Source organism: Jaculus jaculus, chromosome 11 (assembly GCF_020740685.1).
Source record: "Jaculus jaculus isolate mJacJac1 chromosome 11, mJacJac1.mat.Y.cur, whole genome shotgun sequence".
NCBI classification, from domain to species: Eukaryota; Metazoa; Chordata; class Mammalia; order Rodentia; family Dipodidae; genus Jaculus; species Jaculus jaculus.
In genome coordinates, this window is record NC_059112.1 from 97,662,123 (window position 1) to 97,676,551 (window position 14,429).

At 46.2% G+C, this 14,429-nt stretch overlaps 1 protein-coding gene across 1 annotated transcript in view; it reads right to left on the reverse strand.

The window, feature by feature from the left end:
* Positions 1 to 14,429, reverse strand: part of Xylt1 (xylosyltransferase 1) — a 299,655-nt gene that overhangs the window by 88,267 nt on the left and 196,959 nt on the right. Inside the window, exon 4 of the mRNA XM_045130371.1 lies at positions 1,030 to 1,202. Within this exon, the coding sequence (XP_044986306.1) occupies positions 1,030 to 1,202 (173 nt within the window). The remainder of the gene's footprint in view (positions 1 to 1,029; positions 1,203 to 14,429) is intronic.

A 14,429-nucleotide genomic window follows, 5' to 3' on the forward strand; every position in this document is an offset into this window, starting at 1 on the left:
TTTGTTAATAAAGTTTTATTGACACTCATTTGTTGACATTCTCTATGGCTGTTTTCACATAGCAAAGGCAGTGCTGACTCACTGTGGTAGAGCTTATGGCTCCTAAGCCTCCAATATTGGCTACCTGGGCTTGTAAATCCATTCCCGAGATAGCTGGTTTTACCAATCTGTGAGAGGCAGGCAGAGGCACTTGGACAGGGAGGAAACACCTCTCCAGTTAGATGAGAAGAATAATGTCTTGGGTTGTGCTGAACAGGAGGATGACCAATAGTAATGTAATGCATATCACAAAAACAAACTATGGGGTGGGAGAGTGGCTCAGTGGGTAGAGCATTTGCCTAGCATGCATGAGGCCCTGGGTCCAATCCTCAGCACCACTACATAAACCAGATGCAGTGGTCTGTATCTGCAATCCTAGCCAGCATTTGGAAGGTAGAAGCAGTATGGTTATCCTACTATAAGGTGACCAAAGCCATACTGTGCTACATGAGACCCTGTCTTAAAATAAGTCAAAACAACAACAACAAAAAAATACAGGAAGATCTCAAATGACATTATTACAAAGCAATGAGAAATGTTTAAGGCTATAGATATGCTAATTTCCTGAACTGATTGGTTCAACGTGCATAGATCTGCCAAAATATCAACTCATACCCCATAAATATTTATCATTATTATGTATCAAACAAGAACAAAAAGAAAAACAACCAGAGGAGAAAAATATTTATAGAGACAGTTGAAAGTCACTGCTGGAGATTCTGAAACTAGCACACACACACACATACACACACTTGCTTACACATGCACGCACATACTTACACATGTATGTACATACATACATACTTACATATGCACATTCACATGTACACCCTCACACATGCACATGCACAAGCACTTTAAGAACACCTGTTGTTTGTGGTCCTGCCTCTGGGCCTCAGCCTGAACTTCTGAGGTGGGAGATGGGACCAGGGGTGGACAGACAGACTGCACAGTAATCCCAGCATGCAGCAACGGCAGGCAGCCCCTCACCTTATCCACATGGATGTAGTAGAAATGGTCTTTGTGGTAGATGGCCTTGAACATGCGCTGCAGCTGCCGAGAGGCACGCCCATGGACCACCAGGACAAAGGCGATTCTGACTGGGTTGGCAGGCAAGTAGTCCTCAGAGTCACCGTCCCACTGCACATTCTTGTTGGCTTTGCCTGAGGAGAACCAGAGGCCACAGAGGTGAGCAAAAGGCTGGGATCTCCTGTGGCAATCAGGGACTGACTCCGTTTCGCCCTTCTTCCAAGGACTACCCAGGGGCCACAGAGACCACACTGTAACCTAACTCTTAATTCAACTTAAGCAAGCAGCTCCTAGATCACTCACGGCGTCCATACACAAAGCAGCAGGAGACTTGGAGATCTCGATGACAAGAGCTTCCATCCCAATGGAGCTCTGAGAGGTTGCTGGAGACATAACGTTCAACTATGAAGCAAGGCAGGAGAAGCAGGAAGTAATTTTATGTTTAGAGATCTAGGGTACATAGGGCAACTGTTATCTGACCAGATCCAGTCTTCCTACTCCCGAGAGCGTCCAGTATGTTTGACTGTGTGCAACTGGAATAAGAATGGGTGACATGAGCGCTGAGCTCATGCAGAGCTCCAAGTGTTTTTAAGTAGAAGTGCAGTGTCTAGCAGCAATGCAGACCTTATTCATCTTGTATAACTGGAACCTTCTCTGTCTTTGGTTTGGTTTTGCATGCGTGTGGGTGTGCACTGGTGTTCGTATGCGTGTGAGCACGTGTGTGAGCACGTGTGTGAGGAGGCCCGAGGTTGTTGTCAGGTATCTTCCTTAATCACTCTCCATTTATTTATGGAGACAGAATCTCTCATTTGAATCTAGGGCTCACCAATTTGACTGCTCTAGCAGGCCAGAGTGCCCCGGAGATCCTGCCTCCGCCTCCCAAGGGGCTGGAATGATTGGTGATCCTGCATGCTCACTCGGCATTTCCATGGGTTCTGGGGATCTGAACCCTAGTCCTCATGCTTTCACGGCAAGTGTTTTACCCACTGAGCCATCTCCCCAGCCCCTCTGACATTATTTGAGTCTCCTCTTCCCACCCATGCTCAGTCCACAGAGAAGGGAAGCATCAACTCCATTATCAATCCAGGGGTGACTCGACTGGCCAGTGACAAGACAGCATCTCTCTGGTCACAGTATTATTCAGATGGACATGTGGCCAACTAAGGTAATTAGCCAATAAAAGAATCATACTTCTTTTTTTTTGAACTATTCAATAGATTTCCTCTCTGTTACACACAGAAATGGAAGATAATAAGAGTTGTTTATGCTCCAATATGGAGAGAAGTTGCCAGAATAAATCCAACATAACAGAAGCTCTGCTGAGAGGTGGTTACTATGGAAGTCCTAAAGACCCGGCTCGAGCTCCAAGGTCAGCCACGCTAGAGACCAGCCACTGACAGAGATTTTCTTATGTGATAGTTCTTTGAAAGCCAGATCGGGCATGCTATCCTCTTTAGGATAAATAGTTCCAGACATCTTTTATCCCGAAATCTCTTTCTCTAGGGGCAAATGCCCAGCGAGAAAGTTACCAAATTCAGTGTTTTACAAGTCCAGCCTTGGTGTCACTTGACCCAATTCTTTGGGTTAAATGAGATTTCTGCTGGGATCTAGGCTTTTGGGGCCCTGGACATTGTCAGGATAGGGGTTTGGTTGTGTCACAGAATATCAGTTAGGGGCACTGGAGTGAGTTAGTTGTTATCAGAGACCTGAGTAGCTGCCCAATGAAGGCTGGAAAAGATGAGATTAACATGAGCAAAATCCAAACTGGGTGGAGTGGTACATACATGTAATCTCATTTCTTAGGAAGCTGAGGCAGGAGAATCAGAAGTTCAAGGTCAACTTGGGTTACAAAGTGAGACCAAAAGAAAAGTAAAAATCAACTTTTTTTTTTGGGGGGGGGGTTCAAGGTAGAGTCTCACTCTAGCCCAGGCTGACCTGGAATTCACTATGAAGTCTCATGGTGGCCTCGAACTCACAGCAATCCTCCTACCTCTGCCTCCCGAGTGCTGGGATTAAAGGTGTGCGCCGCACGTCTCGCTTGAGTTTTGTTATTTATAAGAAGAGTTGAGCCAGGCGTGGGGGTGCACGCCTTTAATCCCTGCACTCGGGAGGCAGAGGTAGGTGGATCAATGTGAGTTCAAGGCCACCCTGAGACTATCTAGTGAATTCCAGGTCAGCCTGGGCTAAACAGCAAGACCCTACCTCAAAAAACCAAAAATAAATAAATAAACAAAACCGAGTATGCTGGATATGGGGTCACATGCCTTCCATCCCATAAAAAAATCATAAACACAAAAATTAACTATATGAAATGAAAATATAAGCTTGAGTAACTCCCGGCCACACTGCAAAACTGGGACCCGAAGATGGTGACGCCTCTCTTCATGCCCAGAGTTCTCACTTTCTAACTCTCCACGTGCCTTCTGCTTTTTCTTGGAAAGGGCTTACTCTGACTTGGGAGATTTTCATGGGCAACTCTTGCTACCCAGAGCACCCTCTCTCCAGATCCTGGCATGGCTGCACCTTCTTGTACTAGTTCAAACTTAATGGCAGAATTCCTTGCCCTCACTCTATCTCTTACTCCACCTGTTCCAATTTTCTGCCGAGCATTTGATGCCATCTGAAGTTGTTTACCTGGTTCCTTGTTTATTGTCTGAACATTGCCAGAACATAAGGTCCAAGAAATGTGAGGCTTTTTCAGTCTCATTTGCCATCAGATACGCAGCAGTCGAATGGTATCTGACTGGTCTGGGAGAAAAACAAGAGATCGGAGGGTACACGCTGTCTCAGTGCAACGACAATACATTTTATTGAGCATTGACCTGCCCTTGATCTCGTTGTTTCATTAATCCTCCTGACAACCCTGCGTGGTGGGGTGATTATCTCCATTCTTCAGCTGAAGTTACAGGGGCCACAGGATTCACTCAAGGGTGCACAGCTTTAACTAGTTACACTGAGACTCAAACCCAGATCTTATTCCGAAGATTATATTCTTTACCATGAACACAGGCTGCATCACCACTCTGAGAGCTTGAAAAGAAAACTCAATGATAATGCCTGTTAATATTACGGGCAAGGAGGCACAAAACACACACCTAGGATCCATCACGGGTATTACTAGGGGACTTCTGGAACTTATGGAAAACTAATCCCAGCTGACAGTTAAAGGTATGCATTTCCATCCACCCACCCATCCACCCATCCATCCATTCATTCATCCATCCATCCATCCATCTTCCCACTCCATCTACCTATCCATTCATCTACCTATCTACCTATCTATCTACTCATTCATCTTCATCCACACATCTATCCACTCATCCACTTCATCCATCCATCCATATACATCTGCCCATATATCTGCTCATCCATCCACCTATCACTTTATGCACCCATATATTCACTTACCCACATTCATTTGCCCACACACTCATCCATCCATTCACTCCATCCTTCCATGCACCTCACCTCTCACTCCATCCATCTGCTCCTCTATCTGTCCCCCTATTCCCCTGTCCATCCTCTCATAGTCATACACCCAACATCCACCCATCCATCTTCTCGTTCCTGCACCCACCCATCCACTCATCCATCTCTCCACCCATCTATCCATCCACCCATCCAAACACAGAAAGCATCAAAATATCTACCTAGCAGCTTATCATGCCCAATGTTGTCCGTCTATGTTAGCCCTTGCTCCACTCTCCAGCAACAGTTGCTGAATGAGTGAATGAATGAGAGAATAGTTCTAAAGAAGAATGCTGTGGTGCAGAGAAACTGATGTTTCCTGAGGTTCTGCCACACATTAGCCTATGACAAGGACTCTGGGTCCCTCGATACTTGGCCCTTGGAGGAATGCGTGGACACCCTTTGGGCTCAGAGATGTTGTCATTTTACCTGGGTCTCCTTTGAAGACATGGGTGGAAGCGGAATTGGAGCACTGCCAAGTCCAAAGCCATCCTGCTGTTCCCATCCACCCTCTGCCAAAGCCTCCTCGCAAAGGGAGGGGTCCCAAGGCGGAGGGGTCTGGTATGCCCTTTAAAGGGACTTAGGCATTGATGTTGAGAAAGCACTTTTGTAACTTCTCTTTAAGGTTTCAGAAAGCAGAGCAGACTCAGGCACCAAGACACCGGCTATTTTGGAGAAGGGAGGGTTCACTGAGAAATCACAATCACTTCAGTGAAACCGCTTCCTTGGTTTATACAAAAGCATTCTTGGGTCTAGAACTTGGCTTTGGAGCCATAAAGAAGATGAGGAATAAGATCCCCAGAATTCTTTCTACCATCCAGCTATCCCGAGGACCAGACACATCTATAGAAAGAAGACACACACAAGCTGGGGAGTAGAGACGGAAGAGAGGCCACAGAAAGTATGAGCCTGAAGGAGAAAGCCTGGCTCTTCACTGAGTGCTTGCATGCGCTGCAAAAAGTCTCTGCACACTTTTATTCACTTCCACCCAGGCATTTATGGGAAAGGAAGTCTCTTCCCATCAATGGGAGAGGAAGCTGTGACTCAGGGAGGTGGTCCCTGTTAAGACGAAGGTAAGGGTCAGTGGGTAGTGTTTGCCAGGCAAACATGCGGACCTGAGTTTAGATCTGAATTAGACCCACATATGAGTACGTGGGCACACGCCTGTAATCTCAGTGCTAGGGAGGCAGACAGGAGGACCTCTAGAGCTCACAGGCTACACAGTCTAGCCGAATTGGTGAATTCTAGTTCAGTGAGCGATCCTTGTCTCAAAAACTAGGTGGAGAGGGAATGAGGAAGACACCTGATGACAACCGCTGACATACATGTGCACACACATAAGCATACATGCTCACATATGCCCACATGCATACTCACATGATCAAAACACACACACACACACAGCAAAAGCTGATCTGCTGGGCATGGTGGCAGACTCCTGCAATAATCGTAGTGCTCTGAAGATAGAGGCAGGGGGATCATGAGTCTGAGATCAACCTGGGCTGCACAATGAGACCCTCGTCTTAAAACCTAACAGTGGAGGATGCAGCTCCATAATGTAGTGGTAATGTAGCAAGCTCAAGGCACTGGGTTTGGTCCCCGTCACTGCAAACAAAAAAACAAGGAAAGCAGGAAAAAAAAGTATGTGGAGTATGCGATCTAGGAGCCCTATGCTCCATCAACCTGTTCTAATTTTATATAAATAGGAACGTTTTTTTCCCAAGAAGCCTGTCAGTTGTTTTTCAGCTACAAGACAGATAACCATGCTGTGTGGTCAGAGGTACATTTATCTTTTCTGATAGGAGATTGTGAAGGCCCAAAAACTAACACACTGTCCAGTTCCAAAAAAAAAAAAAAAAAGAAAAGAACCATGAATTTAACGATGTAATCAGATTGCTTTGGCACCAAATGGAAAATAAGTGGAAAAATCAGAGTGATTAGAGACAGTGAGAGCCACTGACTTCAGATGAATGTTAAAGAGCCATGTTGGTGGGGGAGAATACCAAGTGTGATTTTGCAGTGCAGGTGTGAAGATCAAGGAGGGGGTTCTGCAGGCTCTCCTGATAACAGGCTGGGTGGCACCAAACCCCTTAACTCTAGCTCTCTCTGTCTCAATAGAGTGTGGGTCAAACAAAGACTATGCCATCCTGGGGCATCAAAGAGCTGGGGCGATAAAGAACTCCACGAGGAGCTGACGTGTCACCTCTGTCCACTCTACCTGCACGTTCGCTTTCCAAGGTTTCAGTCACCCACAGTCATCCTCAGTCTGAAAATCCAATGGGAAACGCCAAAAGTAAACAAAATTCCTAAGTTTTAAATGACTTATATTACATACAGTATGCTATTATGATCTCCCTGCTTCATTATTAGTTGCTACAAGGAACCAATTACTGAGCTAACTTAGAAATTAAATGCTATACATGGTATGTATGTCTAAGAAACTAAGAGTTAGCAGACAGCCTTCTGTATGTGTGGGTTCCACATCTATGGATTGAATAAAGGGCTGGTTGAAAACATTTTTGCATGTGTATTCATGTGTAGTGTGTGTGTACATGTGCGTGTGTGCTTGTAGAGACCAGAGGTCAACATTGAGTGTCTTCCATCTGTTTTTTAGGGTATGTGTAACGTATGAACATGTGTGTTCATATGTGTGTGCCCTGTGTGCACACGTGCAGAGGCCAGGAGAGAATTTGTCTTTCCACCTTATTTCCCTGAAACACAGCCTGTTACTGAACCTGAAGTTCTCCATTCTTCTATTAGAGTGGTGGGCCAAGTTGCCCCAGTGACCCTCCTGTCTCTGCCCCACTCAGCACTGGGGTTACAGGCATGTGTGACCATGCCCCATTTGTAATGTGGGAATCAAACTCAGGTCGTTAGGCTTGTGTAGCAAGCACTTTACCAGTGGAGCCACCTCCCCAGCCCTGAGAGTATGTCTTTAAATGCATCTGCATTGTCCTTGTTCCCTAACTACAGAATATAAAAATCAGTCACATAATACCCTTACTGCGCTGGTTCTGAGATGGTCTACAGTGTATAGGAGAATGTGTAGGGAACATATGCAAATGCTATGCCATTTTACATAAGGGACTTGAGCATCTGTGGGGTTCATGAACTGAGAGGGAAGTCTACAATACAGGGCCTGATTCTACCTGGGTTCAGGAATCACTGGATATATTGGAATGGGTTTTCAAGGAGACCAGACTACTGTACATATGTTAGGATAGTAGGGATGATGGTGGCTCACATGCTTTGTGGAACTGTGATCTGGGAAGAGGCATGATATAAAGGTTTCAGAGTATAACCTCTGGGTCAGAAAGATCTTGTGACCTTAGACTCGTTATGTGATCTCTGCAAGTCTCAATGCTTTCAGCTGCCCCATGTATGTATATGTATGTATGTATGTGTATATATATATATATATATATATATATATGTGTGTGTGTGTGTGTGTGTGTGTGTGTATGCATATAAATTTTATCTGTCTCACATGCACATTCATGACCAGTGCTGAACATAGTTCCAGGCAGGTAGTACACACACAGCAAATGGAGCCATCACTAGGTCATTTCTATTTTGTTGCTGGCCCACAATGATCAGAACCAATGAAGTTTGATTAACCTGACTGCTCCAGCTCTGGGCTTCCAACACGAGGCTGCCCCTGGCTACCAGCAGTGCACAGGCTGGAGCAGAGGCCCTGCTTGCAAGTAGACAGCCACAGCCGGATTTGTTCTCCCCAGTATTTGTCTCGGATCACAAGTACCAACTTGAGGGCACGAGTCATCTGGTTAGAATAGTTCTCCCCACACAAAGCCCTTCACTGGTTCTATTTATACGCTGCAAGTGCCTCTTGCTGAAGGCTGTGAGAGTAGAACTTCCTGACTTGCTTCCAAATCAGAGGGTTGCTTGGGTCTTGGGAGTCCAAAAGAAACAGAAATGAGGATGTATGTCAACGGACTTGGGTCAGGAGTTTTTGAACTGGAACACACCAGTTTAACACAGCCCAGGAGGGGCAGCCACTAGGCTTCCTTTGCAGCTCTTCATCATGGCGTGGATGCCAGCCCTCTGACCATTATTGCTCTGTCTATAAAATGTGGTGAGCAGTGTTGGGGGCATTCATGCTCACAGACAGGAAACAGTTTCAGGCTGGCAGTGGGTGCTGGGGACCGAGTATGGACGTGAGGAGAAGCCCTCCCAGCTTCCAGGTTCTTTGTCACAATTGGGAGAATTTTTTTTTTACCTACTGGGATTTTTTTTTTTTTTCTGATGGAACCCAGGACATTGTGCCTGCATTGTACCAGGTTTTGTGAGTAACTCAGGAGCTCGGCGGTTCCCAGAAAGACCTCTGCTTTCAATGGGCTTAGAAAGAACCCCTGCTTTCAACAGGCTTGGAAAGAGCCCCTGCTTTCAACGGGCTTAGAAAGAACCCTGCTTTCAACGGGCTTAGAAAGAACCCTGCTTTCAACAGGCTCAATAGAAAGAATCCCTGATTTATTGATTTAGAGGTGTAGGGTGCAGTGGGAAGCTCAGGTGGAGAGCTGGGTTCCAACCCTGCTGTTGGGAACCAACTGTCATTTACCTTAGTTAGGCTGCAGGCTTGGCGATCCTGAAGTTATTGTTGCATACCAAGTACTGTGCCATGTTCTAAGCACCGTCTATATTCTTTTTTTTTTCCAGTGCGAGGGAGGAAAGTCCTCGCATATACTAGGCCAGGGTTCTACTGCTGAGTTATATCCTGATACAAATGCAAGTTTATTATTTAATCATCCCAAATTCTAAAGAGACAGGTTCCAGGGAGGCCCCATATTACCATGAATAACTCTGGGGCCAAGGGATTCTGACTGATGATAAATTAGCCTCTCTACTGAGTGAGTGGAGACAGACACTTTTGTCTGATGGACAACAGGGCCTATATTTCATTTTATCCAGGAAGGAAGATGAACTTTCTGGAGATCTCTGAATAGCTTGGGATTCTAAAGCAACCATGAAACTAGCAGCATTGCCTAAATGGCACGTCCCAAGTGTCAGGTCGGTCCTCCTGGGAGCTCTTGGTTAGCTACCCGTGAGCCCTAATGGTGCTTTCTTCTCTTGTAGGACGCTGTCCTGGCCCCCAGGCCTGGAGCAGAGCTGAGCATGGTGGAGAATGCTCAGTGACTGTGTTCTGACTGACGGATGAGGATGGACAGCTTTATCCATGCATGCATCCCCGGAGGCCCACGTGGACTCAGCCGGAGCTGCTGCACACGGCTGTGTCCACTCACCCAGCAAACTGGCCTGGGGGGCTGCTCCTTCTCTTGCTTAGAGGCCTTAGGGTGGGTGAAGACCTTTGGTCAGTAGCTCCAAGGCCCCTGAGCAGAGCCAGCTGAGTACCTGAGGCACTGCCCACATGCCGCCGATGGCCAGGTCTCCTCCAGCCCAACTAAATTAGCGTTGAGGAGGTACCCCCGGGTCTCAGGAGAAATGGCTCTTCCCAGCGAAAGCCACGTTCCCCTCTTTCCCACCCCTTCATTCCTTGTCACGGCTCTTCAGAGTATCCTCCACCTCTTCCATTTAAGTTGCAGTGAAAGGTGGATAATATAAAATTTACCGTCCCTGTTCGAGTTCTGTAATGGTAAGCACATCCACACTGTTGTGCAAACACCACCACCACCCAGTCCTAAAACACTCTTCATTTTGCAAAGGTGGGAATTCTGCCGACATCTAACACAGCTCCCTCTCTCCCGTCCCCTAGCTGCTGCTGACCGCTGTCCTTTCTCTGAATTCAGCAGCTCCAGGAATCACAGTCCGTGCTTTCGTGACTATCTTTATTCAGTTAGCTTATGACTTTAAGGTTTATTCTTGTTGCAGCATGTTCAGAATTCTCTTCACTTTTAGGGCCAAATAGTGTTCCTTGCGTGGCGATGGCACATGTGATGAACGTGGCTGTGAAATCACCTGTGTGGTAACTGCTTTCAATTCTTGGGTGTATATATACCCAGGCATGGATTGCTAGAGCATGTGGTTTAAATGAGATGTCCATCATAAACTCATGTGTTTTGAAGGCTTGCTCCTTAGCTAATGACAGTTTGGGAGGTGGAGTCTTGCTGAAGGAGGGGTGCTTCTGGGAGCAGACTCAGGAGTGTAATAGCCAGCAACCCCTGGCCAGAGTTTGGCACACTCTCCTGCTGCTGTTTTGCCACCTGCTGTGGCAGAGGTGATGTCAGCCTTGGCTTATGCCATGCTTTCTCATGCCATCAAGAAGCTTCTCCTGCAGACTGTAAGCCAAAATGAAACCTTCCTTCCCGTCAGCTGCTTTTAGTCAGATGTTTTGTCCCAGCAATGTGAAGGCAGCTAAAACATAATATTAACTCTTTAAATTTAAAAATGCATATATTTTTAAGAAAGTATCCTATATTTCCTGATTCACCCATTCCTCACGGGGTGTGGCCTGAATCTGCATCCTAGGTTCAACATATGCGAGCAGATTACTCTGTTTTTCTGCACCTCAGTTTCCTCATCTCCCAAAGAACATTCTATTACACATGACACTGTAAGGACGAACAGCCATCATGAAGACAAGACTGGGCCACAACGTTTGATCTTGGTGGAACTCATTACTGAACCATTGCCTGGAAATTTGTACATGTTCACAGGACTGGGAAGTAGCAGTCCCAGATTCCAACCGCGAGAACTGTGCCGGTGCTCTGAATGGCAGTGTCACATGAAACAGAGCACGGACTGGACATCCCCTAACACTGGCCAGTCCCTTTTCTATTCTCCTCCAGCTCCACATCAGGCCAGAGGGAAGTCCCTGGTGGACAGGAGTACACTCAGCTCCTGAGCTGCCTCTTACAACCAGAAGCACTCTGCCTGCAGCCTGGCCTATCTGGGTAATAGGAGTATCCAGTCAGTACTGAGTCCCACCATCGTGATTCCCTATGACTTTGCAAAGCAGCTGTCTCTTCATTGCAACTGACAGCAGGAATCCCACTTATGCCCATGATGTAAAATTACTCTTCTTTTTTTGCATGTGTACATGTGTTATGCATACATGTTCACATGTGTGTGGGTGCACACGTGTGCCTATGTGGAGGCTGGAGATTGGTATCATGGGACTTCCTCAATTACTGTGTACCTTATTAATTGAGGCTGAACCTATAGCGCACTGATTCAGCTAGACAACGTAGCCAGTGAGCCCAGGGATCCACCTACCTCCGCCTCCCCAGCAGTGGGATTACAGCTGTGAACCACTATGCCCAGCTTTTATGTGGTTACTGCATACAGAACTCAAACTCAGGCCCTCTTGCTTGCAAGGCAAACACATGACCCCCCTCAGCCATCTCCCCAGCCTCAAAACTACTTTTAAATCAAACTTTAACTTAAAAAATAGAGGTGAATCACTTGCAATGTGAATATAACCACAAAACAGGGACGGGGCATAGAGAATATGGCAAAACTATGAAGAAGGGGTTGAAGAAAGCCTGGGGAGTATTAATTGGATTCTACGACTCTCTTTCCCAACACGGAATGTGCTGAGTTTATTCAACAGTTGGGTGTTAGTCAAAACCAGGAGACAGGGTTGGAGAGATGGCTTAGCGGTTAAGCGCTTGCCTGTGAAGCCTAAGGACCCCGGTTCGAGGCTCGGTTCTCCAGGTCCCACATTAGCCACATGCACAAGGGGGCGCACACGTCTGGAGTTCGTTTGCAGAGGCTGGAAGCCCTGGTGCGCCCATTCTCTCTCTCCCTCTATCTGTCTTTCTCTCTGTGTCTGTCACTTTCAAATAAATAAATAAAAAATATTTAAAAAAAAAACAACAGGAGACACTGAGGAACTCCTAGATAATCCCAGAAGGGCTTGAAGGTCCAGGTAATATTTACTTTATTTTTTTTTAAATTTTTATTTTTTACAACTTCCAAAACTATAGACAATAAACCATGATAATTCCTTCTCCTCCCTTCAATCATTTACTTTTCATGGCACAGGACCAGGGGCTGTGAAGGGTCATTGTGAGTTTTCTGTGGTGGGCTCCTGGAAAATCATCTCCCTGCTGGGAATGGGGGCTTTTCAGAGAATCGTTAGCCTTTGATGTTCATTCTAATTTACTGCACATTTCACATGGACGAGGTTCTTTCCCGGCATTGCACCTGTCATAATGATGCCCCAGGAAGTGATTCTCACTCATAAGATTCCAAGTCAGGATCAAAGAGTGTGAGGAACTTACCCAAGGCTACCAACCCAGGAGATGGAGAATGGGTCAGGACCCAATCGAATGTGCCTGAATACCATGCTATGCAGTTAGGATTAGCCTCGCAAGAGTCTGGGCATCTGAGCTTTCTCTCTGCCCCTCCCTGCCCCCACATACTAAGTACAATGGCACCCACTCTTCAAGGGGCACCTAACTCCCTCCAGAGAAGGTTTCCCATCCTTGGCTCTATTGCTATTCAGAGCCAGGTTTTTCTTTGATATAGATACTGTCTTATGCATTGCAGAAAGCTTCACAATGTTCTTGGCCTCTCAGGTACCAGTGGTGGACCCAGTACTTTCCCAGTATGACAAGCCCAGACATGTCTTCAATCATGGACAAATGCCTATTGTGAATGGAAGGGTTAAAATATTGCCCAGATGAGAACTACTGATTTACAACAAATTCCAAAATGTGCTTGCTCTCCCAACAGCAACAATGACACCATCTGGGGCTCTGCAAGAGGAGCAGCCATCAGCCCCACACAGACTTCCCGAATGAGAAGCTGTGGGGGTTGAAGACCCGAAATCTGCCTTCTAACAAGCACTCTGGGTGATCCTGACATTGGATAATATTTGAAAGCCACTGACCCAGGCTGAGGATTCATAGCTCTGACTATATATTAGAACCCTGTGTACATCTTTTAAAAAAAAATAATACATTAACCAAAAAAAAAAAAAAAATCCTGGGCTGGGAATGTGGCTCAGTGTCAATGTTTGTCTAGTGTGTACAAGACGCTGGGTTCCATCTCCATCGTCATTTAAAAAGCGAAAACAAACACGCGCTAAACCCCTTCCTTTCTCCCACTCTGTCAACTGCTAAGTTGAATATAACCATGTGCCAAAATAATGACACTGTGGCCGAAGATGGACTGCAAATCCAGCCACGGTCCCATGGATGACACTGCCTAATGAGGTGAGCATCGTAGCTGGGTGAAGAGTGACATCACATGATGCAAGGGGTCCCTTCATTAAGCACCAAATGATGCTGGGCACTAGCAAGGACCATTTCTTCAAACAATCAAAGTGCTTGCAATGGGTATCTCCTCTACCTTTGAGCAAACACTTCTCTCATCTCTGGATGCTGCCTTGAATCTTCTCAGCCCCCTGTTCCACCTGTAGCCCAAGACTGGCTCTCTCTCCTTCATTTCCCCCCAGTCTGAGAAAAAAAAAAAAAAGCCTCCCTCCACTCTCAGAGCAAGCACTCAGGACATTTTCCTGCTCATTGGCTTTTCCCTCATTCAAGTCTGGAGTTATTAAGCCATAACCAATGGCTGCACCATCTTATTGATTTCATTGTTGAGAGCCCAGGGATATTCTAATGATATACTGCTCAATAAATGGAAACTGGTGGATAGATATTGATGGCATATGGTACTTATTGCTGCAAAGCACTGGGTCCCCTAGCACTTTTCAGGTTACATATCATCTGTGGAGGTGCTGGGTTGTGGCCCGTAGGCTCTGGCCTACCTTGGGGTGTGACCTTCCCTGGTCAGAGGATTAAGAAGCAGTTATGATAACGACTACTCTGTGCCAGGCCCCAGATAAGCATTTCTGGGCAGACATCACACCTCATTCGCTTTTTGGAGGAACATATTAGATCATTCCCATTTTCCAGATAAGGAAATGGAGACAATAAGGAAATGGAGACACACAGTGGTGTCTTAAAATTGAC